General features: G+C 65.4%; 4 protein-coding genes across 4 annotated transcripts; all 4 read left to right on the forward strand.

The window, feature by feature from the left end:
* Window positions 1-135: 135 nt before the first annotated feature.
* Window positions 136-4,270, forward strand: LOC112977723 (CMRF35-like molecule 7). Its single transcript, XM_026090435.1, has 7 exons — window positions 136-546; window positions 1,606-1,935; window positions 2,095-2,227; window positions 2,912-3,021; window positions 3,335-3,375; window positions 3,480-3,590; window positions 3,835-4,270. Exons 1-7 carry the CDS (start codon window positions 504-506, stop codon window positions 3,982-3,984), a joined length of 918 nt encoding a protein of 305 aa, XP_025946220.1. The 5' UTR covers window positions 136-503; the 3' UTR covers window positions 3,985-4,270.
* A 1,226-nt stretch (window positions 4,271-5,496) lies between these two features.
* LOC112977807 (CMRF35-like molecule 2) lies at window positions 5,497-8,567 on the forward strand. Its single transcript, XM_026090586.1, has 4 exons — window positions 5,497-5,557; window positions 6,713-7,042; window positions 7,835-7,973; window positions 8,441-8,567. The coding sequence occupies exons 1-4, from the start codon at window positions 5,497-5,499 to the stop codon at window positions 8,565-8,567; spliced, it is 657 nt and encodes a 218-aa protein (XP_025946371.1).
* A 3,000-nt stretch (window positions 8,568-11,567) lies between these two features.
* LOC112977724 (CMRF35-like molecule 7) lies at window positions 11,568-13,960 on the forward strand. Its single transcript, XM_026090436.1, has 4 exons — window positions 11,568-11,728; window positions 11,876-12,211; window positions 12,935-13,049; window positions 13,423-13,960. The coding sequence occupies exons 1-4, from the start codon at window positions 11,695-11,697 to the stop codon at window positions 13,781-13,783; spliced, it is 846 nt and encodes a 281-aa protein (XP_025946221.1). The 5' UTR covers window positions 11,568-11,694; the 3' UTR covers window positions 13,784-13,960.
* Window positions 13,961-16,957: 2,997 nt separating this feature from the next.
* Window positions 16,958-21,911, forward strand: LOC112977722 (CMRF35-like molecule 6). The gene is made up of 7 exons (XM_026090434.1): window positions 16,958-17,384; window positions 17,522-17,860; window positions 18,685-18,850; window positions 19,762-19,868; window positions 20,463-20,515; window positions 21,086-21,229; window positions 21,638-21,911. Exons 1-7 carry the CDS (start codon window positions 17,345-17,347, stop codon window positions 21,770-21,772), a joined length of 984 nt encoding a protein of 327 aa, XP_025946219.1. The 5' UTR covers window positions 16,958-17,344; the 3' UTR covers window positions 21,773-21,911.
* The last annotated feature ends 409 nt before the right edge of the window (window positions 21,912-22,320 follow it).

The following is a 22,320-nucleotide window of genomic DNA, read 5'->3' on the forward strand; positions in this document are numbered from 1 at the left end:
AATYCCCCCCCAGCTGCTCTTCCCCTTTTCCATTTTGGGGAAAGTTCCTCCTTTTTTGCGCTTTGACAGCAYGAAGCCAGCCGTGGGAAGGCGGCGTATCTGCCCAAACCCGCAGCCCGTCTGGCAGCTCTGCAAGAGCCCCTCTCCGGCGGAGAAAAGGGGCGAGGAAAGGCAGTGCAAATGCACAGAGAGCACAGGCACTGCTAGGGAAAGAAATTCCATGAGAAAAAGTGGAAAAGCGAGCGGCTGGGGCAGGTCGCCCCGGCCCGGCAAAGCAGCTGCAAGCGCCCTCCCAGGGCCGGAGAAGCRAGGCGGGGTGGGCTGGCGAGCCCCACGCCTCCGCGGGGAAGCGAAAGCGGAGCAGGAAGCGGGTGGCACGGCACGGCGGCCGCGGGTTTCGGGCGGCCCCGGCAGTCCTCCAAGGGYGCCCGGCCTGGCCCCGGCCTGGCAAACGCAGCTGGTGGTGGAGGCGACCGGAACCCACGGCCGGCGAGCGGGGCAGGATGCTGGAAGGGCTCCTGGTCTGGACCTGGCTTCTCCTCCCAGGTGAGAGCAGCRTCTTGTTGTGTTGGGGATGGACGGACGGACGAGGGGCTGCTGGGGCTGTTCAGAGCTCCTGAAATCCGCGTGGTGGTCCAGCTGCCAGAGCCGGGGCTTGGACCAGGACGGACACTGGGGTGGCGAGTGTCCTAGTTTAAAAGCGTCCCTGTGCCCGGCTGTCACCGTTTGCTTGGCAAAATCAGAGGGCAGAAAACGCTCCCAGCCTGGTACTGACCCCTTTTTGCACTTCTCGGCCACTACGTGGTGAGTGGTAATGAACCACAGATGTATTTCTTTCCCACTTCTCCCTCTGCTGTGAACTGGTTCCAGCTCAGAGGCGGGTGACCTTTCCGGCTTGCAGGGCCCTGGAAGTGCCCCCGGGAGGTGCAGCGTGCTCGGGAAGGAGTCCGTGTGTCCCAGCTGCCGGAGCCTGGCGGTCTCGTGCTGAAACCACACCAGATGCCTTTTTGCTCCGCGGGTGGCGGGACCCGGCTGCTGCCTGTGTTTCGTGCCCCGCGGGCCGGGTGCGTCGCTGCCGCCAGCCTTGCTGCGGGCAGCATCTGGGCAGCGGGCAGCATCCGGGCGGCGGGCAGCATCCGGCACGGGCTGGCTCTTGAGGAAGCGTGGCAGTGATGATTGCGGCTCTGCTGCAGAGCTAGGGCATATCTGGCAAATCATCTTTTTTTTTTTTAACAAAAAACAACCTGAGAATGGGAAAGTCCGGGGGGAATTTGCTCTGCACTCCACGGTTTGTCTCAGACCTGCTGGCTGGCAGAAGCAGAAGCGGTTTTCCGGTCGCCGGGGTTTCATCGGGAGGCAGAGATGGAGCGGTTCCCTCTGCGCCGCCTCCCTCCCTCCCTCCCCGGCACTGCCGAGGGGCTGCAGCGTCGCTGCRCTCAGAGCCGGCACGCTGCAAAAGCCGCCAGCGCCGCAGCCGGCGGGCAGAGCGCTCCCGGGCCGCAGGCAGGGCTGCGGTCCCCCGGAGAGCTTTCCCGGGGGCGGCAGGGACCGGCAGCGAGCTGCGGGCTCGCCACCGGCAGTGTGACACCGCCTCGTCCCTTGCAGGGTGCCGGGCGCTGACGGGCCCCGCGGAGGCCAGCGGGCCCGTGGGGGGCACCGTGTCYGTGTCCTGCGCCTACAAGCCGGAGCTGGCGGAGGCCGAGAAATACTGGTGCCGGGGCAGCGGCTGGTTTTACTGCTCCATCCTCGTTCAGACGGCGGCCGCCGAGGACGAGGCGAGCGGGGACAGGGTTCGGCTGCGAGACGACCGCGCTCAGCACGTGTTCGTGGTGACCATGGAGAACCTGACGGTGGGCGACGGGGACACGTACTGGTGTGGGATCCAGCAGCCGTGGTATGACCTCATGGTCCCCGTCGTGGTGTCTGTCCTCCCAGGTGAGGCCCTCACGGGGCCGTCCGGGCTTGTCCCCAGCCACCCCGCTCCATCCGGCAGCCGCCGGCGCTGGGCCAGAAGGCAGGCACAGACCTCGGGTGCAGACCGCGGCTGGTTGACGTGTCCCGCTCTGCTTCAACTCCCACGTATTTCTACCGCAGCGCCCAACGTGACGGACTACCCCATCTACACGACACGGGAGGAAGAGCCCACATCTGCTGCCAGCTTCCCGTGGGATCCCCCGGAGCCGGCAAGCACCGCGTCCATGTTCAACAGCAGCAGCCCGCAGGCTGGGTGAGCGCGGGAGCCATGGGAGGGGAGCGGGACCGACCCCCGTGCGGGTACCGGCAGCCCAAGGAGGCTGGGCTCCAGCCCCAGCCCGGCCCGTAGGGTTTCGGGGCCAGTAGGGCATCTCTGGGGAAAGCCAGRTCTGATGCTGTTGAATCCCTGCATCCCGTTGGGATGCGCTGGTTTGGGCTCCCAGAAGCCTTGCCCGGCTCCCGTAGGGCTGCCGGGGCCCCGGGAAGGCCCTAGCAGCCCAGGCAGGGCTGCACCCCGCGTGGGCAGAGCACACGTCTGTAAGAGCGGAGGGCGACTCTTACTGTGCAGTTTGTTCTGGCCGAATTTGCCACGCTTTGCATGTGCACGTGCGTGTAGGCCAGGAAACCTGGGAGAAATCCAGGAGCCTGCTACAGAAAAGTGCAGCTGCAGGAAATGCTTTGAAGACGAGGCTCTCCAGCTGCATTTGCAAAGCTGGTCGTTCGTTATGTATTATATACATGTATAAAAGAGCTGGAAAATCTCCCTGCTGGAACATCCTTCCCACCTGCAGAGCCTCATGCCCTGAAGTGCGAGTCCCTTTGCACAGCCTGGGTATTAAGATGCCTGGTGCCGGTGCTGGGATCATCCTTTCGTCCCAGAGGCACCAGGGAGGGCGGGTGTCCAGAAGAGGAATAACAGATGTTTCTGCCCTCCTAGTGCCCCAAACCTGCCTGTCTTGGTCCTGATGCCGTCCGTTGCACTGGCGCTGGTTCTGAGCATCGTCATCGGCCTCCGGATGAGAAGGGCATCGCCAGGAAAGACCAGCGGTAAAAGCCAAGGGGGGGCTGTGGGGTCCCCAGCACCCGTCCCTTCCTCACCAGGGCACGTGCCTGGCCCTTCCTCTTCCTCCCTGGAGGGTTTGTCGTGTCAGCCTGGCTTTAAGCTTCTCAAATCCAGGGTTGTCCATGGGCCGTGCACCCCGCGGTGCTGGGGACCCGCTAGCAAGGTCAGGCCAGCCCGGATTGCGCGGGAGCTGCTGTGGGCACCCCCCAGGGAAGGGCTCGGCTCCCCCAGAAATGCCCCTTTCAGGCAAGGGGAGCCCCGCGCCGGTTTGACCGTTTCCATCTGCAATTCCCCCAGCTGCCCGGGACGCGGCGAGGACGGGGGACAAGGACCGCCAGGTACCGCGGGATGGAGGGGGCGGACGGGCACCTTTCACCGTGGCTCCACCATGAAGGAGCCGCTGCCGGGCCCCTTCGTCCCCGACACGCTGTGTCTSCCGCAGGGCCCCGCAGGCTGGCGGCAAGCGGCCGCTCCCCCAAACATCTGCGCAAACACCAAGCAGGAGCTCGGCTCGCCCGAGGATGACTACGAAAACAGCCCAGCCATGTGCCAGGTAAAGGGGGCTCGATGGGTCGCGACGCGGGATGGGTGAGCTGGACGGGGCAAAGAGGGTCTAGTCTGCTCTGGGTCATGGTCCTGCTCCCACCCGGACCTTCCCCTTGCCTTTAACAAGTCGTTTCAGGCCAGCGGCAAGCAAATCCTGTAGGGATGGACGTTACTGGGATGAAGGCTTTTAGGGATCCAGCAGACCTGTGACAGAAAGCGTCCCAGCTCTTCCCATTTCTCTCCCATTTTAGGACTTAGAAAAGAGATATGAAGTTTTCTTTTCCAGCGCGAAAAGCTCTGCTCCGAATTCGCAGCCAATCTACATCAACATGCGACCGGCCGGGCCCCGCTCAGGCCCTCGCTGCCACAAAGCGCAGCGGGCGGGAGAAGGCATCCGATGAAACTCTCCCGCTCTCCGGGGCTTGTTTTCCTCCTGCTCTACAAAAGCTTTCTGCCTGGTCTCTCCTCATGCTCTCTCCAACGGCTGGAAATATCGGGACCTCCATCTCCYTGGAGGCGACGTCCGTGCTCCCGGGGCCGGCTTGGTGCAAGGAGCCTGCAGCTGATGGAGCTCCTCAGCCCGTCCTCCCCTCCCAGGGCTTCGGCGAGACCCAGGCAGCTTGGGGAGACGGGCTTTGGGGAAGACCCTGTGAGAGCCCAATTTAATAAAGCAGGCTGGAACAGCACGGTGAGAAGTTGTGTCCCGGGGGTGTTTCGCTGCCGTTGCCCRCACGTCTCCCCGGTCTCCCCCGCGCCGCTGAGCCCACGCACAGGCAAGACGTGTGGACAGGCTCCAGTGCTGCGCGGGGCTGCCTAAAGCCTTTCTATCAGACCCAGGATGGAGTCTAACGAAAAAAAAAACACCAGATCCCCTTGGTCCCTGCAGTTGCCCAGAATCCCGCTGCAGAGGGGATTTTCCACTCCAGTTCCCACCAAATCGGAATAAGTTATCAAAATCTCTGACTCGTCCCTGCCYGTTTCTGGGGGCAGGGAACCCCTTTTGGTCTGGGCTCCGGGTCGGAGTCTGCTGCTCCCGAATTGCCGATGAGAGCCCTYGTTTGGGGGGGCAGGTCCCTAAAGGGACACGGGGGACGGCTCTTGTTCATACGCGTGACGGGGAGCAGCTTCCCACCTGTGCCCTGAGTGCAGCAGGTCTCTGCAGAACCTCTTGCACGACAGTTTCGCAGTCRCGTGCCCTGTTCAACTCGCTGCTTTCCCCACCCTGCCATGAGGTCTTAAAAGGAGAACAGATCCCGATTCGGGCCATTTTTAAAACATCCCCAAATCGGGGTTAAAAGCCCAGCTTCTCTGGTCCAGGCTCCAAAGTGCTGGTGAGCGGGGCAGACCCAGCGCCGGGGCCGCGCAGCGGCTGGGTGAACGCAGCCTCCCGGCGCCCCGGGGGCGACGTCTGCACCCGGGTGAGGGCTGCTCGCCAGGAAAAGAGACCAGCCGAGAGCCGCTAAAGCAGACACCCCCCCCCCCCCGGTTATTTTGTCCTCTGCAGTTTTTACGTTCAGGAATAAAGAGCAAGAGGATTCGAGCGGATTTGACCACCCCGAGGTATCTAATGCAGGGTCTGGTTTCCTGCTACCCCGGGCTGGAGGACAGAGAAAATCGGGCCGGGGGCTCTGAGCCCGGCGGGCTGCAGCCCTCGAGCGCTGGGTCAGGGACACCCGGCTGCGCCRCGCTCGGGGCTGGCGCCCGGCTTGTGCCTCCGCGCGGGGTACGGCGCGGGGACGTCCAGGCACCGCAGAGGTGGCACATGCTGGCTCCCCATCCCACCCGCCTCCCCACGGCTGTTGGAGATTTCGGCAGCGTTTGCCACGCCGGACGGTTCAGCGGAAAGTCCCAGTCTCCCCCCCCTGTTTGGGCAGGTCTTGTCACCTACCAAAGCAAAATCGCACCGGTGCAAAATGGAAATAAACAGCAGTTGTGGAAAGAGGAAGAAAAACCACGTGGACGGCAGTGAAAGAGGTGGGGCGCTGCCTTGCGACGGCCTCGGGACGGCTCCGTGGGCGCAGCCCGGCAGCCAAGCCGGAGCTCGAGCCGTGCGGAGGCTCGGCTCCGTCCGCGCCCCCCCCGGCCAGCACGCCGCCTCGGCTCGCGGGGCCATGGTGCGCATCAGCCCCTCTCTGCAGCAAGGAAGCTTGCGGAGAGCTTCCTTCTCATTTCCTGAAATCCAGGGGTTTCCCACAGTCACGGGGCACCAGGAGCTGGGGATTTAAGGATTGCACCCAAGAGCCCCAAGAGAAGTTGGTGGGGGGGGGGTGAAAATCCCTTCCCTTCGAGGGCATTTCCCTCCAGTTTGGTGCACGGGCTCCTCCGTCCCTCCCTTCGAGGGCTTTTCCCTCCAGTTTGGTGCACGGGCTCCTACATCCCTCCCTTCGAGGGCTTTTCCCTCCAGTTTGGTGCACGGGCTCCTCCGTCCCTCCCTTCGAGGGCATTTCGCTCCGGTTTGGTGCACGGGCTCCTTCGTCCCTCCCTTCGAGGGCATTTCCCTCCAGTTTGGTGCACAGGCTCCTCCGTCCCTTGCTCCTCGCGCCGTGCCTCCCGGGGGCCTGCGTTTCTGCAGCTCTCCCCGCTCCCGAGGGGCTCTGAGCCCCCGGCTTCGCGTGCGAGCTTCCCAGCTGCACTCGGCTGCAAAAGAACGTCTCGGAGGCCGCTTCGCCACAGCAGAAACCCCCAGCGCCCAGATGAAACTCTTCCAGCTAAAAATAACGCGGTCACAGAGCGGAGCGCTCCGCGGCCGCCTCCCGCCGGCGGCGAGGAAGCAGCGAGCGCAGCCGAGCCCGCGCGGCCCCTCGCTGCCCAGTCGGTGGCCCCGCGCAAGTCCGTACAGACGGCAGCGTCCGCCCGGCGCGGAGGAGAGGCCGTGCGGCACCGCGGGGCCGAGCGCCCCAGCCCCCGCGGACACGGCACCATGAGGGTGTCCCCRGGCTGGGGCTGGCTCCTTCTCCCAGGTGAGGACCAGCTCCCGACRCGCCGGCAGCCCACCGCCCCGGGGCTGAAAGGGGGCGGATGGGGCTCCCCCAAAGCGCTCGCTTCTCCGAAGGGAGCCGGGAAGGAGCAGCTCAGGGGGCGACTGGCTTTGCAGGCCGTGACGGCCGTTCCTCCCGGGTCGCTTTGCAGTTTGCAGGGCTTTGGTGGCCCCTAGGGAGGTCAGCGGCCGGCTGGGCGAGACGCTCTCCGTGCAGTGCTGGTACGCCAGGGGCTACGAGCGCTACAACAAGTACTGGTGCCGCGGGGCCTCGCGGGACTCCTGCCGCAAGGTCGTCGAGACGGCGGGGCTCGAAGCGCCCCAGCGGCGCGGCCGCGTCTCCATCACCGACAAACRAGTCTTCTGCGTGATCCTGCTGACTGTGGAGCACCTCTCCGAGGAGGATGCTGGGAGCTACTGGTGCGGGATCGAGAGGCTGGGCAAGGATATYATGGAGCCGGTTAAAGTGGCAGTTTTCCCAGGTAAGTCCTGGCGTCATGCTGGCTTGAGCGTTTTGGACCAGGAGCCTCCACTGGAGACAACTCTGGCCAGCAGCCAACAGGGGGGAAGCTCCAATCCAGCTACACCCATCCTTACCCAGTACAAACCAGGTTGGGAAGGGCTGTCCGGGTGCAGAGGCTCGTGCAGAGGACAGCAAGGCGGCTGCAGAACGTGCCGGGAGCCCCGTGTGCAGCTCTGCAGGGCCTGCGGTGGAGCCCTGGGCGGCTATTTGTGCTCCCACGCTGACCGCAGTGCAGGAAGGACGCAGAGCCGCCGCCGAGCTCTGCAGCGCTCCTGTGCTAAAGTAACGCGGGGACGCTAAACCCAGGGAGCGCCTGACCTGTCCCCTACGCTCCTGAAAATGAAAGCACGTCCTGATGCACGCAACGTGGAGACCAACTTGGTTGCTGAAGGAAAGAAGAAATAGAGGCAGGAAAGCAAAGAGGTGAAGGTGCCGCATGAGCGTATCTCGCTGATAAAATATCCAACTCATTGGATGAGGAAGCCGGATGGATCCAACCCCTCTGATCTCTGGAAATCCTCTGGCACATGGGGATGGGGGAGACAGGGCTGGAAAGGCTGGGCGGGAGTCACTGGGCAGAGCTGCTCCCTGTGGGGGCTGTAGGACCCGAATTTCCCCRTCCGGGTGGGCGCTGGAGATGGTCCACCAAGAGGAGCTGCGGAAACCCAGCAGGGCCAAGGGCACCAGCTGAAGGCGGTAAGGGCAAATATTTGTCTGCTGCCGGRGTCATTGGGGCCCGGGGCCACCTCAGTCCCCAGCTCCCAGCAGGACTTTGTTAACACAGCTACCTCGGCACCTCTCCCCACCACCCCAGCAGCACAGACGCCCATGGTCTCCACCATCATGAACAGSACGGAGCTTCCCAACACCACCAACGCGACCTCCCCAGGGTGAGTCCAGGGCACCAAGTGGGTCTGAGGACGGGCGCTGGCTCTGCGCAGCCTTGGGGAGCGGTGGGGAGCCCTCGGACCTGGGGGGGTCCCGGTGCGCCTCGGAGCTGCTGGGCTGAACCACCCGGCAGCCTGTGACTTCTGGGGTGAGGCAGCAGCAAAGACCCAAAAGGGGCCCCACGGATGCCATGTGTCCCAGCGAGGCACATCGGGCACCTTGCTCGCCCCTGTGGGGTGCTGCCCGGCTCCCATGAGGCTGGGGGTGACGGCAGGACTCGTGTCCCCACCTGGGAAAGCCAAGGGCCAGGCCGTTTTCCCTGCTTCGTGCCCCATGGCACAGCTGCCTGGGGGGCTGCAGAAGGGGTTACTGCTGCGGGGGGACACCAACACACCGGGACACTGCAGAAGCAAAGCATCACCCTGGGGAAGGAGAGGCGCAGCCCTGCTCCTCTTCTTCTCGTCTTCAGCTCTCCCAGGACAGCCATGACCATCGTGGTACCCAGCGTGGTGCTGGCCTCCCTCCTGGTTGCCGCCGGCTCTGCCGTGCTCATCTGGACCCTCGTCYGCAGGAGGAAGGAAGGTGAATGTGCCTGATGCTTCATGGCCGTGGGTCCTTCCCGGAGCCGTGGGTCTGGGCTCTGTGACGGTGCCCGTCCCGAGGAGCTGGGCTCCACCTGGACTGAGCCCCTGGAGGGTGTCCTGGCTGGGGGGTCCCAGCCTGGTGGGGCCATGGGACAAACTCGTCTCAACACGGCTCCTGGCTGCGGAGGCTGGTGGGGAGCTCACAGCTCCCACAGCTTCTGGGACAGAGGATACCCCTGGAGAAGCTCCCGCCAGGACAAAAATAGGCTTTGACGTGTTTTTTTTTCTTTTTTTCTTTTCCCTGACCCTCCAGCCCAGCAGAGACCCCTCGGAGACGCCAGCCGCTCCTGGCAGGACAAGCTGGCTGCAGGCTCGCAGGTGAAACCCGGGGTATTGCACAGCAGCAGCGGCGGCAGCGGCGGCCGGCCAAGGCGCGGAGAGCTGTGCCGGACGGGCCGTGCCGGCGGGGACCACCGCGGCCCTAACCCCGGCCCGGCCGGCACCGCTGCCGCCGCCGCCGGTCCCCGCGGGCTCCCGCGGCCACTCGGGGCGCGGCACCAGCCAGCCCCCACGGCGGGAGGGAGGGCGGCGAGGCCCCGAGCCGGGCCCGGGAGGCCGTCACAGCCGCGGGCAGGGAGCCCGGCGTCACCCGCCCCCGCCAGCCCGGGCTCCTGTCCCCCTCTAGCGACTGCTGCTCGGAGGCTCCTTGTGGCCGCGCATCCCTCGGTGCAGTTTTGCACGCTGGAAGCCCAGGCTCGGCCCGCCGACCCCCTGCCCACCCCCCTGCCTCTTCCAGGCCCCCGGAGACGCGCCGCCCCCGCGCAGCAAAGCCAAGGCAGCCGCGAGCGCCGCGGCCGAGGGGGACCCCGGCCCCCCGTGGCTCTGCAACGTCTACAGCAATTCCCTGGAAGAGGTGAGCGAAAGCCGGCGAGCGGCGGGGGCCTGGCGGCACCGGCCCCCCCCCCCCCCCCCCCCCCCCACAAAGCGTCCCCTGCTGTGCCCAGGGCCCCGTGGACACGTCACCGCCGCCTCCTCGCAGAGCGTCGGCCGCCAGCACCCACACGGAGCCGGAGTCCTCGCCGTGGGAAGAGACGCTCTATGAAAACGCCCCGCAGCTGGAGGAGGTGAGGGGAAAGCCCAGAGCCGGGGAGCTGCCGGGGACGGGAGCAAACAGCCCGGCACCGAACGCAGGAGGGGGCCACCCCCGCCTGAACCCTCCTTGGGGCGTCCCCGGGGGCTGGATTTTCTCTGCACCCTTGAACTCTTCAAGGGTTTTTTTCAGGTGATGGTTTCCCTGGAAAGCTGCAAAGCCACCTGCAGCCTGGGCCCGGATTTGCAGGGAAAAGGCATCTTTCCCGTGCTTCCAGCTGAGCAGGAGGGCCCTGACCCTGCTCAGATGCCCTCTGCCCCTGGGTGGCCGCTGGCGCCTCCAGGGTGCTGCTCTGTCGCTGGTGGGGACCTGCAGGGGCTCATCCAGCTTCTCCCCATCCCTGTGCTCATTGCAGGCTCCGGGATCGGAGGAAGAGACGGACTATTGCTAGAGGCTGCTGCTGCTGTCTCCCTGTTGCAGCATCTCCGCGGCATGGGAGCCGCTGCGTGCGGCCTGGACCCGCGAACCCAGGAGCGCCCCGCCGGGAGGACGCGCCGGCCTCCTTCCCATGCCCGCCGCCGCCACCGGCGTTCCCGGCCTCCTTCTGCCGAGGGCAGCAAGTCCCTGCTTCCCCGCTCCGGGGGCCCGAGGAGGCTCCCGCGGCCTCTGCGTCGCTTTGCTGGATTAATGAGCTGCTCAGCACCGACCCCGCAGCCGAAGCGACCCCAGCTCCCCGGCGCCGGGGGATCCCCCAGAAAATGTATTAATTACGTTGAGCTGAGCTGAACGACAATAAAGTGCTGATCACGGAGGAGGAGACGGGAGATCAGACACCAAGCAAGAAGCAGACGGAAGCGGCTTGCGGCACAGGAGGGTTTGGAGGGCAACGGGAGTGGGTGGCAGGGAGGGGAYGGCGCTCGGGTGGCCGGGGGGGCCGCGGAGTGACCCTGGCCCGTGGGAGAAGAAGTCGTCCTGGCGGCCCCGGCCAGCTCCTGGCTTGCAGCTTGTTGGGGAAAAGCAGGTTTTGTGTCGCCGGCCACTTCTTGCATTGAGACCATGCCGGTTTTGGCAGGTAGTTGGGGCAGGAGGGATGGATATGGCTCTCAGCTGGTCACGCAGCTCTTGGGAGTGGTGGCTACCCGAAAATCAGAAAAGCAGAGCTTCCCCTCACCTTGGCCGGGGGAAGCGCGTGGGGGGCAAGGGGCAAGGCAGGCGTGGAGGAACGGGCTCGGGCATTCGGCTCTTTCCGAGGCACCATGAGGAATGAAGCTGCCAAAAAGGGAACTGCCGGGGAAGCAGCTTCACTTTTTGCAGAGCCTCTTTGGGTTCCTGAAACTTTTGGTGGAAACATTTAATCGGGGGAGAAAAGCAAAAGCTGTCATTCGAAACCCGCGTTTGTGCCAAAGGGGGGGGGCGGTTCGGGGGAAACGAGGCACTTTGCTTCATCAAACAAACCAAAGCAGCCCGGTTTTCACCGGCAGCCAGCGCGGGAGCCGCGGAGCCGGCTGGGCACCGTGCGTGGGACCCCAGCCCCGAGGGTGCCTTCGGCTCCAGCACGGGCGCCTTCCCAGCTCTTGCCCCCCGTTGCAGCAGGGCTCATGACCATCTCCTTGGAGCCCCCCTCCAAAGGCGACCCTGACCCGCACGCTCCCTCCTCCTCCTCCGTCCCCATCCACAAAACCCTCCCAGCGGCCCAGACCGGTCCGTGAGCAGGGGCTGGCCGGGATTCGGTGTCTCGGGCCGGGGCCGGGGTGCCCCCCGCGCTGCGGTGTCTCGCTGGAAGGCGGCTGCCGTTTCAGCGACGGGTCATGAGACGCTGCCGGGGTGACTCAGACTCCCTGGAAGCGGGGAGGAAGCAAGCGCCTGCAGCGAGATATCCAGGGTCCTCCATAGGCACGCGGAGGAGCGAGTGCTGCCCAAGGAAGTGACGGGGGGGAACGCGCTTGGGAAACCCTCTTCCAGCCGGGGCGCTTGTAAAGGCTCTGCCCGACGGGGCGTTTTGTGGATGGCCGCGGGGGAAAGTCCTCGTCGGGAGGAAAAAGCCAGAGAATGAGGATTTTCCCCATTTGGGTCCTTTTCCCAGGTGAGAACAGGCCTCCTCCCGTGGCCGGCGGAGGGTCGGAGAGGGGGCTTGCGGGGTCAGCGAGGAGCCCAGGCTCAGCCCCCTCCTGAACCCCCCCGTCCCGGCGCCGGGGGCGGGCAGGACTCAGCGGCCCCCCCTTCCCCGCAGGCGGCTGGGCCGTGACGGGCCCCCGGCGGGTGAGCAGCGAGCCAGGCGGGTCCCTGTCGGTGTCCTGCAGCTACGAGCCGGGCTACGAGCAACACCCCAAATACTGGTGCCGACTGGACTTCTTCTGGCTGTGCCTCACCTCCATCATCCGAACGAACGGCTTGGAGGCCCGGGTGACGGAGGGCCGGGTGTCCATCGGGGACAACCACACGGCGCGCACGGTCACGGTGACGCTGGGGAGCGTGGTGCCGGCGGACGCCGGCTGGTACCGGTGCGGCGTGGCCAGGACGCTGCGGCTCGGCTTGTGGCACGCCGTGGAGGTCGTCGTCTCGGCAGGTAACGGCGTGCTCGGCTCCCCGGGAGAGCCCGGAGCGTGCTTTGTGCCCCGCGCCGGGGGGGTGCCGGGGGGGCAACAGAGACCCGCTGCTTGGGCTGGGGACGGAGACTGCCGGGGCAACGGAGGCGGACGAGGGACGGACGAGGAGCAGCCACAACAGAGCCTCTCCCTTCCTCCCTCCCACTCGGCATTTCGTCCCCCGCGGCCTTGCTGGCAGCCCATCCTCGAGCCCCCTTCCCGTAAAAGCCCCCCTTTTCCCTCCTGCTCCTCCACAGCGCTCCGTTAATCGCCTGTGGTTAATTGGGGATGTGCCCCATGCCCAGCTCTCTCGGGGCTGCTGGCAGGCCGGCAAGGCGGCGATGCTCTTGCACAACGTTTCTCCGAGGAAAATATAAATATTCAGCCTCGGAGCGTTGCACTTCTGGTATTTCCATGGCTGGTTTTTTTTKTTGTTTTTTTTCTACAGCTGTCAGCACTTTCCGCACCCCCCGGAGACGGAGCCGGCCCCAGCAGCGAGCGCCGCGCCGGGCGCTGGTGCAGACGGCGGCGATGCCGGCGGGGCGGCAGTGCGGGGRGCTGGGCTGGGGCCACCTCTGGGGCCACCGAGCCACCGGGGCCAGGCTGCGCCTCGCCTGGAGGGCAGGAGACCCYGGCTCCAGCTCCGGCGGCGCTGAGGCCGGGGTTCCCTCCATGGCTCTGACTCTCTCTCTGCTTCCTTGCAGCCGTTTCGGCCACGACGGAGGCCAGCAGCCTGGCAAAGGTGACACAGAGCAGCGGCACGAGCCCCCCRGCACCCACCCCTGCGCGCCCCATGGGCTGCACGGACCCTCCAGCGCAGTGAGTTGGGGTCAGGGTCCGGACGTGTCTCCGAAGGCGGACGCGGCCCCTTCGCCTTTTCCCTGCGTGTGTCCCAGGCGCTGCCGACTGCAGCGGCCCCCAAGAGCATCCCGCGGGGCCGGCAGGGAGGGGGGGACAGAGCAGCGCCCCGCTTCGCCCCCGCGTTGCCTGGAGCTGACYGGAGAAGCCTGCATGGCTCCAAACAGCCACGGGGACCTCAAAAAGGCCGTGGGGACGGTGCGGGGCCGAGACTCACCCCCGAGGGTCTGCACCGGGGCAGGCTCAGCCCCCAGCCCCTCTCCCCGTCGGCGTCTTCGCCCCCCCGGCGGGATGCTCCAGCTTCACCGTCCTTTCTCTCGTTCCCGCTGCCCAGGTCCTGGCTCGGCGTCACCTACTTGCTGCTCTTCCTCGGCGCGAAGGTGCCCGTGCTGCTGGCCTTGGCGTGCTGGAGCAGGTGCAGGAGCCGTGGCCCCCGGGAAAAGCCACCGCCGGGCACCGGGGCGGCCCCATCGCGGAGGGTGCCCCCTCCACCCCCACGTCCCGCCGGGGACGAGCCACGGCCCCCGGGCAGCCCCGCGGCCGGAGCTGCCGCACGCCGGGCGCTTGTGCCCCAGCAAAGCCTGCGCCCCCCCCGGCAGCCCCCGCGCTGCTTCCGTGCCGGGCCGAGAGGGGATTTGCCGGGGCGCGGAGTGCTTCCTCCGCCAGGATGCCCCTGGGGTAGCGGCACCCGGTGAGGCTCAGCGACGTCGGCCGACCGGGGGGAGCACTTCTCCCGTTCCCCCCGGGTCCCGGATTTGCACCCTCTGCGCCTGAGCCGGAGCCCCCGTGGGACTGACGGGGCTCCCGGGCCTGGGCGCAAACGCGTTGCCGTCTCCAACACGCTGGAGCTGCCAATTAAAGACGGTTCTGCMATAAAGCCTTGGTCTGTCYGTCCGTCTGTCTGTCCGTTGCCTGCCGGCCCCTGCTCCGGCTCAGTGTTTGCAGCCTCTCCTGCAGCAGGGCCGGGAGCCTTCCTTCCCCTCCCGGGAAAAGCACCCCGTTGGCTTTCCTCTAGGAAAGCCCATTCCCCAGCAGGGCAACTTTCCGCCCGAGAGCAGAGCTCGCGTCGGACCCAGCCGCAGCGTGGGCCCCTTTCTCGGTGCTCCTGATATTTTCCRGGGTCTGCGGCTCCCCAAAGCCTGCGCCGTGCCGAGCGCCTTAGGAATGCTGCTGCTTGCGCGCGTGCCACACGCAACGGCTGACGCCAGCGGCCACGGCAGGGCCAGCAGCGACGTCCGCCGCGCGGCATCCCGCCTCCCGCGGCGCGGCCAGCTTCCCTGCTGCTCCCCAGCGAAGCCTTGAAGATTTGGTTCTTTCTAACGTTGTTTAAGGAACTGAAATGCCAGAGCTGCCGGGGCGCTTACAAAGCAGGAACTTAGGGCRAGCTGCGGGCTCAGGTTGCAAAATCTCCGCTGCGGACGCAACAGTTTGGCTCTTCAAAGCGCCCAGCGGCGAGCGAAGTGCCCGGGTGGGCTCCCCGCGGCCGGGCGCCCGGCCGGCGCGGCGGCGGCACCATGCTCTCCCTGCTCCTCGGCTGGGTGCTCCTGCCAGGTGGGTGCGGGGACGGCGCCAGCTCCCGCTGCCGGGGCGCTCGGCGGGCAGYGCCGGCACCCCCGGCTCCTGCAGAGCTGATGGGGATGAAGGCTCGGCACGGGAGACCAGGGCGCTCCTGGCAACGGTTTGCTTCTTCGTGGGGTGCAAGGCACGCTCCGGGTGCTCCCGGGGCTCAAGCCCGCTCCCTTCCAAGGCCTTTCCACCCAGCGTGTGTCCCCCCAGGYTGCCGGGCCCTGTCGGGGCCCCCCGCGGTGGATGGCTGGCTGGGAGGATCCGTGTCCGTGGAGTGCAGATACGAGAAAGGCTTCGAGATGGCCCCCAAGTTCTGGTGCAAGCCGGGCTTGGTGCTCACCTGCTACGGCTGGCGCTACCTGGTCGCCACGGCCCCGTCGCGGCCCCAGGAGTGCCGGGGCCACTTCGCCATCGCGGACAACCGCTCCCGCCGCGCCTTCCGCGTCACCGTGGGGAACCTGTCGCGGGAGGACGCCGGGACCCACCTCTGCGGGATCGCGCTGCTGTGGAGGGACCTCAGCCACGCCGTGGAGGTGATCGTGGCTGCGGGTAAGCGCCTGTCCCCTCTCCTCGGGGCCAGGAGGGCTGCTGGGGCTGCTGGCCCGGGGAGGGGACGTGGCATCACATGGATAAGGTACTTTTCGTGTCWGCCCCGGAGTGCCAAGCACTTCCCTGCGGAATAAGGGGAAATACGCCCCAGCCCTGCCCTTGCCCATCTCCTCGCCAGGTGGCCGCGCAGGTTGAAGGTCTGGTCCTTGCAGGCACCAGCATCACCCTCGCCCGGTCCTTTCCCGATGCACGGCACGCCTGCCGGGGCCGCCGGAGCGGAGGGGAAGGGGGCTGGCGCGGCAGGCCTGGGGCAGGACACGGAGCGCTGCGGCGCCCGTCGTGCCCTGGATCAGCGTCCCCCTTCCCTTCCCTTCCCTTCCCTTCCCTTCCCTTCCCTTCCCTTCCCTTCCCTTCCCTTCCCTTCCGCTCAGCAGGGCTGCCCAACGGCACCGAGCTGCGGCCGTCGCCCTCTCCGCGGCCAGGGACTGGCCCCAGCGGTCCCAGCCCCCCCCGGCGCGTAGGTGCCACCCTGGGGTGAGTGCTGGCGCGTCCCGCGGGCACCGGCCATGCTTTGGGCAGAAGCGTTCAAGGCGGTCACCTCCGCTCGGGGGGCAGCGCCGTCCCGCTTCGCCCGGGGGAGCAGAGCAGAAGCATCGCGGGGCACCGCACGACGGCGCGGGATGCGGCAGCGGCACCGCGGCCGAGGGCTGCGCCTGCTGCGGGCGCCGGGCGGGAGGCGGCACCGGGAGCGCGGCACAGCCATGGCCCCTCGCCCGCAGGTCCCCGCTCCTGCTCTGCTTCCTGCTGCTGGTGGCCGCGAAGGGCCTCGTCCTCCTGAGCCTGGCTGGCGCCGCCGTCCGGATAAGTGTGTGGGACCGGAGGAGCGCCAGGCAGGGGGCACCCGGCGGAGCAGGTGAGACCCCCATGCCCGTCCCATAGAGCCCGGGTGCCCCGTCCGGGACCCAGCGGGGACGGCTTCTGCCCCAGCACCACGAGCCGCACGGGGGGAGCAGCTCCCAGCCAAAGCAGCGGGAGGAGCAAGGCCGCAGGCGCGGACCTGGCGCGGATGCGGATGCAGATGCGGATGCGGACGCAGATGCGGATGCAGATGCGGATGCGCCGCCGGCCAGGTCCCAGCCGCAGGCCTTCGCGCTCGAGGGGCGAATCTCGGCCAGCCCTGCTGAGGGCATCAGCGGCTCGCGTTTGGGCATCCCTCCCCGCCACGCAGGGCCCGCGGAGCGCCCGTCCCCCTCCTAAAGAGGAAGAAAACGTCAGACGGAGGCCTGGGCGCCGGAGGAAGAGACTGCCGCTCTCCGGYGAACGCGGCGCCTGTCAGCTGGCAGCCGCCTGGCGCGGCTCCTCCGCTCCTCAYCCCCTTCCTCCGGCCGACCCCGGAACGGCTGCACCGGGAGCCCGGCAGCCCGGCAGCCCGGTGCCCGCCSTGGGCGACGCGCGGGGACACCGCGCGGGGCTGGCCCTTCTTCTGCAGAGATCCCCCGTCGGGGCCTGGACCCAGGGACGGTGACAAGTCAGGTTGTGTCTCTGCTAAGCGCCACCTTCAGCACCGCTAGACCAGATGTGACCATTTGCAATAAAGCTGTCTCCTCGCCTTCTCCAAGGCCAGAGCTCTTGACGGTACCAGCAGCTGGTCTGTGCGGCAGGATTGGGTTCAAGCCAGTGGCCAGTCYGTGGCTTGTGGGAGATGGACTGTGTGACACTCAGACCAGGTCCCTAAGTGTGGGCCACAGGATGCTTTGTATTTCGTGCTGCCTGTAACCCTCCTGGCCCCAAGCCCTGCCCTAATTCCCAAGAGCTTCTGCCTAAGGGTTTGACCAACAAAGCTCAGGCTTTAGCAAGTCAGTGCCAGGGATGACAGGAGCGAGGGAAGACCGTGAGGGTCCTGGTGCTTCCAGGGGACGAGGGGCATGGCACGGGGCAGCAAGGGCCAGGGCATGGTGGCTGCTAGCAAAGAGGGGAGGGCAGGAAGTCAATGGAGATCTAGAGGAAATGAGAAAGTCCAGGATGACCTCAGCAGTGACTTATAAAGACGCTCGAAAGGAAGAGGAAGCAAAGTGCCAAAGTACATGCAAAGAGGTGCACGTCCAGCGAAAGGGCTGCCTTGAGGCCTGCAGCGCCCGGCCATGAGGCTCGCCCGGCTGCTCGCCTGGATGCTCCTGCCAGGTAGGGCCGGGGGAGCCCGGCGGCTCGGACCGGACCGGGCTGCGCCRAGCGGGGCCAGGCCGGCAGGCACAGCCCGACAGCGTGGGGCGAGCAGGGCAGGCGGCAGCGGGACTCCCCGGCTCTGTCTGTCTCTGCAGGCTGCTGGGCAGTGACGGGGCCCCCCACCGTGCAGGGGCGCGTGGGGGGGTCCCTCTCGGTGTCCTGCGCGTATAAGAATGGCTTCGAGACCCATGAAAAATACTGGTGCAAACCGGGAATAATTTACACCTGTGCTGATCAAACTCACATCATCAAGACCTCAAAGCCTTGCTCCGTGGTGCGAGAGGGCCGAGTCTCCATCCGGGACAATTGCACGCAGCGGGTGTTCACGGTGACCGTGGGGAACCTGACCGAGGGGGACACGGGCACCTACCGGTGTGGGGTGAGAAGGGCAATTCGTGATGACAGTCACACAGTACATGTGAAAGTGTCCCCAGGTAAGTTGTTATGGGTCCCCTGGGCCAACGCTGCCGTCCCTGCTGCCAAAGTACAAATGCCGGGAGCAGGGGCTGCGGAAAGGGCGGTGGGGAGGAGGTGGGTGCCGGCCCCACGGGACGGCCAGGCGATGGGTCACCTGGGTCTGCAGGCTGCTGCCCCTGGGCGCATCTCACCACGGCCCCTTCTCGGTGCCCGGCCACCCCATCCCGTCCGGGCTCGTGCTCTGCTTTCCCCCCTGCTCTCCCCGTCCCCTTTTCCTCCCTGCTCACGTCCTGCTGGCACCGTCTGTGCTCTCCTCRTCGTCTTTTCCAGCGTTAGGGAATCCCTCCCTGCCCAGGGCTGCCTCACTCCCCGGTGTTGGGGACCCAGCGCGTCCGGGCCCGGGGCTTGGGCGCCGTCCCTCACGCCGGGTACCAGCCCCTGCGGTGGGACCCTTATTTAGGGTCACTGTGTTGGTGCCTGCCGTTGGTGCCCAGACCCCGTCCCTGCAGGGCGAGTGCACCTGTGTGCACGTGCACGCAGTGGGATGTGGCTGCCGAGCTCCCGCGGCGAGAAGCCTCCCTCCCTCCCGGGCAGGGCAGGGGCTCGCAGCCCTCCCACCCCGGGGACCGTGCTGCGGCGCAGTGGGGGGGGGGTGACTTCTCCTGGCCCAACGGTCAGTGCATCACCTCTGCCTCGCTGCCAAATCCGCAGCATTTCCCCCAAGGAGGCAGCGAGTCGGGCTGAGCCTCTCCTCTTTTTTCCTTATTTTGTCTTATTTTGTCTTTTTTTTCCCTTTTTTCCCTTTTTTTCTTTTTCTTTTTCTCTTTATTTTTTTTTACAGCTCCTTCTTCCTCCTCCTCTCCCCTGAAACCGGCATCTCCCTCAACTGCAGGGCACCCTGCTCTCACTACCTCCACATCAGTCCCCACTCAGGCATCTGCCCAAGAGAAAACTGCTCAGGAAGAGAGAGCYGACTCCTCTCCCCACGGAGGTGCCAGCCCTCGACAGTGAGTACAGCTGCCGCCCGTGCCGGGATCGCCTTCCCGCTGCCGGCGGCGGCCACCTCCACGTGCGAGGTCTTGCAGTAGAGGGTCCCAGTAGATCCAGCCGGTGCAGCTGGAGCCCTGCAGCCCTCCAGGCTCTTCTCACCTCCCTGTAAGGGTTCGGACCTCCTGCTTTTGCCTTTAGAGACCAACATTGCATGCCATCAGCCACCAAACCTGCATGGAGAAGGATCTCAGCACCTCCGATGGGCTGGCCCCGCCAAAGCCCTGTCTGTCCACTGCATCACTTGCAGCTTAAGCAAGATGCAGGATATGGCCAAGCAAGAAGTAGTTTCTGACTGCAGTGGTGACACCATTTCCTTCCCCAAAACTCAGAGGGACCGCTTGCTTGCAGAAAGTCCAGTAGGCACTGAGCGGGGCCCTCTTCTGCCTCTTAGTCACATCTAAATTCACCCACGGGGCTGACAAAGTGTGAGATCAGAGTGGCAGAACTTCCTCCCCCCCTGCCTGTCTCGCACCTAGAGGTGATGCAAGAGGAGGGGAAAGCCGAGGTTTCCCAGCAGCAGGTTCACGGGGTAGCCAGCTTCCCGGGACTAGTCCCATTGACACATCACCCTTGTCTGGTTGCCCACGACAAGGAAAGTCAACAAATAGTGGAGCTAAACCAGAGACAAATCAGACCCAGTAAGTGATCCTTAAAATCCTCAAGATGCAGCAGCACTCAGAACCAAATGTCCTGTTTGTTCCTAGTTTAGTTTGTTCCGTCTCCAGCTTGCAGATGGAAAACCACGGAGCCTTGGTTTCGAGGCATTAGGTCAAGCAGAAGCAATCACCTGCGCCTGCTCCGTGGTAGTTACTTCTGGGTTTGCCACTGAAGGAGAAGTGTGAGAGCAGAAACTCTTTTTTTCTTGCAGCTTGGACCTCGTCACAGACGTCCTGACTCCGTTCATGGTGGTGGTTCTTCTTTTGCTTGTACTTGCTGCCGGACTGTTGATTAAATTGTCCAGGAAGAGGAAAAAAGGCAGGTGAAACAGCATCACTCTGAAACAGTGTTTCTGTGCCAGAGTCTGTCTTTTGCTCTGTTTATCTTTGTTCTCCATTCCCTCTTTGATCCACCCAATTCCTGACCTCCGTTGGGTGACTTCTCTGCTTTTTTCACCTTGTGACCAAGAGGAGAAGATCAGGGAGATCTCTCCTTACCTGGAGAGAGCAGCAGGACAGTCAGACGGGTCCCGCTGCCCCCAACAGAGGCTCTAGCGTGGCCATGGTGTGCCACCGAAACGCTCTGGGGAAGGGCAGATTTGGGGATCCATATGGCCCTGCACGGCTGAGCTGGTCTACGCGTTGCAGCTTCCCCACACGTGCTCGGTTTTACCGGCCAGGCTTGCAAAYGCTCAGATGCAAAATTTGAGCAAAGGATGGGGGGAAGGCTGGGGACGGCTACCCGCCGGCAGATGGGATCTGGTTTTATTTAAAGAGCTTTGGTTTAGATAAGTAACAGAGCAGCGGGTTCCCCTCCTGCTCCATGGTGGGATCTGCAGTGACCGCGCAGTTCCGATGCGTTTCCGAGCCTCCGGTTTGCCCTTGTGTCTAACTGCATCTGTGTTTCCCCCAGCCCCRGCCGGAGCACCCATAGAGATGGGCATGACCCGCAGCGCCTCGAACACGGTAAGGCAGGCCACCACGCGCCCTGGGGTCGCTCGCTCAGAGCTGTCCCGCGGCGGGGAAAGGCTGCCGGCGATCCGAGCAAACCTGCGGGCGAGCAGCGGGTTACGAGCACATACAGACTGCAAAATGTGGAGTTTATCTCCTGACTGCAAAGACACTAGGATCCGTGGTGGTGCGGGACTTGCACCAGACCGTGGTGTCTCTTCCCTGCACACAAATCCGATGCCGCTGGGGAGGAAGCAGCCTCCGGACGGTCCGAACGTCGAGGGCCTGAGGCTCGGCTCTCGGGGGAAGCCAGCAGAGCGGGGGCCGCGCGCGGCGCTGCCGCGGGGTGCTCGTCCCCCCAGCAAAGCTGGTCTCAGTCTGGTTTTCTCACCCACGAGCTGCAGTTCTCAAGAAGCAGCCTCAGTCACTGCGGCGGAAACTAATTGCTTGCTTTTGACGTCCTGCGCTTGGCATGCCGGCAATTTCTACCCATCGCCCGCAGGTTTTGCACGGGGAGCACCGATTTCTAGGCTAGCTCTTCCGGACGCGGTTCCTCGTGCTGAACGCCTCGCGTTCGTGTTTCAGGGCACCGAGAGCAGCCTGCAGTACGCTGATCTCGACCACCCTGCGGCCCCGGCCGACGGYGAGCTGTTGTACAGCAACATCAAGGCTTTCCTCAGCCTGGCGAGCGCTGAGACCAGCTATGCGGAGATCAAGCCGCGCCGCCAGGTAGGAAAACGCAGGGCGGCGCTGAGCAGGGGACGGGGACAGGGCTGGGGTGCGCGGGAGGGACGCGGGGAGGCCGGTGGCGTGGGCAAAGGGCCGCGAGGAGGAAYGGGAGGGGTGGGACACCTAAAGAGGGGGTTTCCACAGGGAAGTGCCTGCTCCGTATGCGAATGACCCCGGATAACACGGGCGCTCTGGTGCTTTCTGCTCCCTTCGGCCGTTCCTTGCAGCAGCGCGGGAAAGGACGCTCCACAAAGTGGCYGAGAGGTTTTGGCCGACAGCTCGGAGGGGGCATTTCCTTAGAGAAACCCTGCAAGCTAGAGCCCTTCGGCTAGAGGAACTAGGGCTCCACCTCRAGTTTGTGCTTTCCAGAGAAGGAGGCTTTTTTTTTTTTTTGCTTTATTTCCTCAGAATTTGAAAAAGGAGAAAGAGGCTGTTCATGCCGCGGCGAGCGCGTCCCCCCCGGAGCAGCAGGAGGTCTACGCCAACGTGGCGCGAGCCCCGCATCCCGCGGACCCGCTCTACAGCACCGGGGTGAAGCCCTGAGACCCGCCAGCACCRCCGTTGCGACCGGCGCCAGCGCTCGTGTCGGCCGAGGGCCCCCGGACACTCTCGGACGGCGCGGGGCAGGTGGGAGCCGGCCGGAGAAGGGGCACAGTTGTTCCCGCAGGCTCGGGTGTTTCCTCAGAGCAGCTTCCYGCAGGGAGGGCGAAGCAAGGAAGGCATCATCCCGTTGCGTTTGGGCACCTCACGCCCAAGGCGGCGATGGTGCTGGAAGGAAAAAAGGAAAAAAATGTTACATTTGGGTAGCCCAAGCCAGAGAGCAAAAGCTCTGGTTTTGGAAGAGCCCAGTGGGGGCTGTTTCCAGCGTGGGGTGAGGGCAGCAGCGGAAGCACCCGCATCTCCGAGTGTCTCCTGCCGCGTTCTGCTGACGCTGTCACACCGCCAGTCCCGTGCCATCCTTCCTCTTCGTTCCAGCCGAGCCTGCCTACTGCCGCGCCGGGGACGTGTCCTGTCTTGGCCGACAAAGATCCCCCGGCTCCCCCGCGGCCGCTGCCCAGCTGATCCCAGCGCCACGGTTTCGCCATTCCCAC

This window comes from Apteryx rowi, unplaced genomic scaffold, assembly GCF_003343035.1.
Source record: "Apteryx rowi isolate R43461 unplaced genomic scaffold, aptRow1 scaffold_86, whole genome shotgun sequence".
Taxonomy (NCBI): Eukaryota; Metazoa; Chordata; class Aves; order Apterygiformes; family Apterygidae; genus Apteryx; species Apteryx rowi.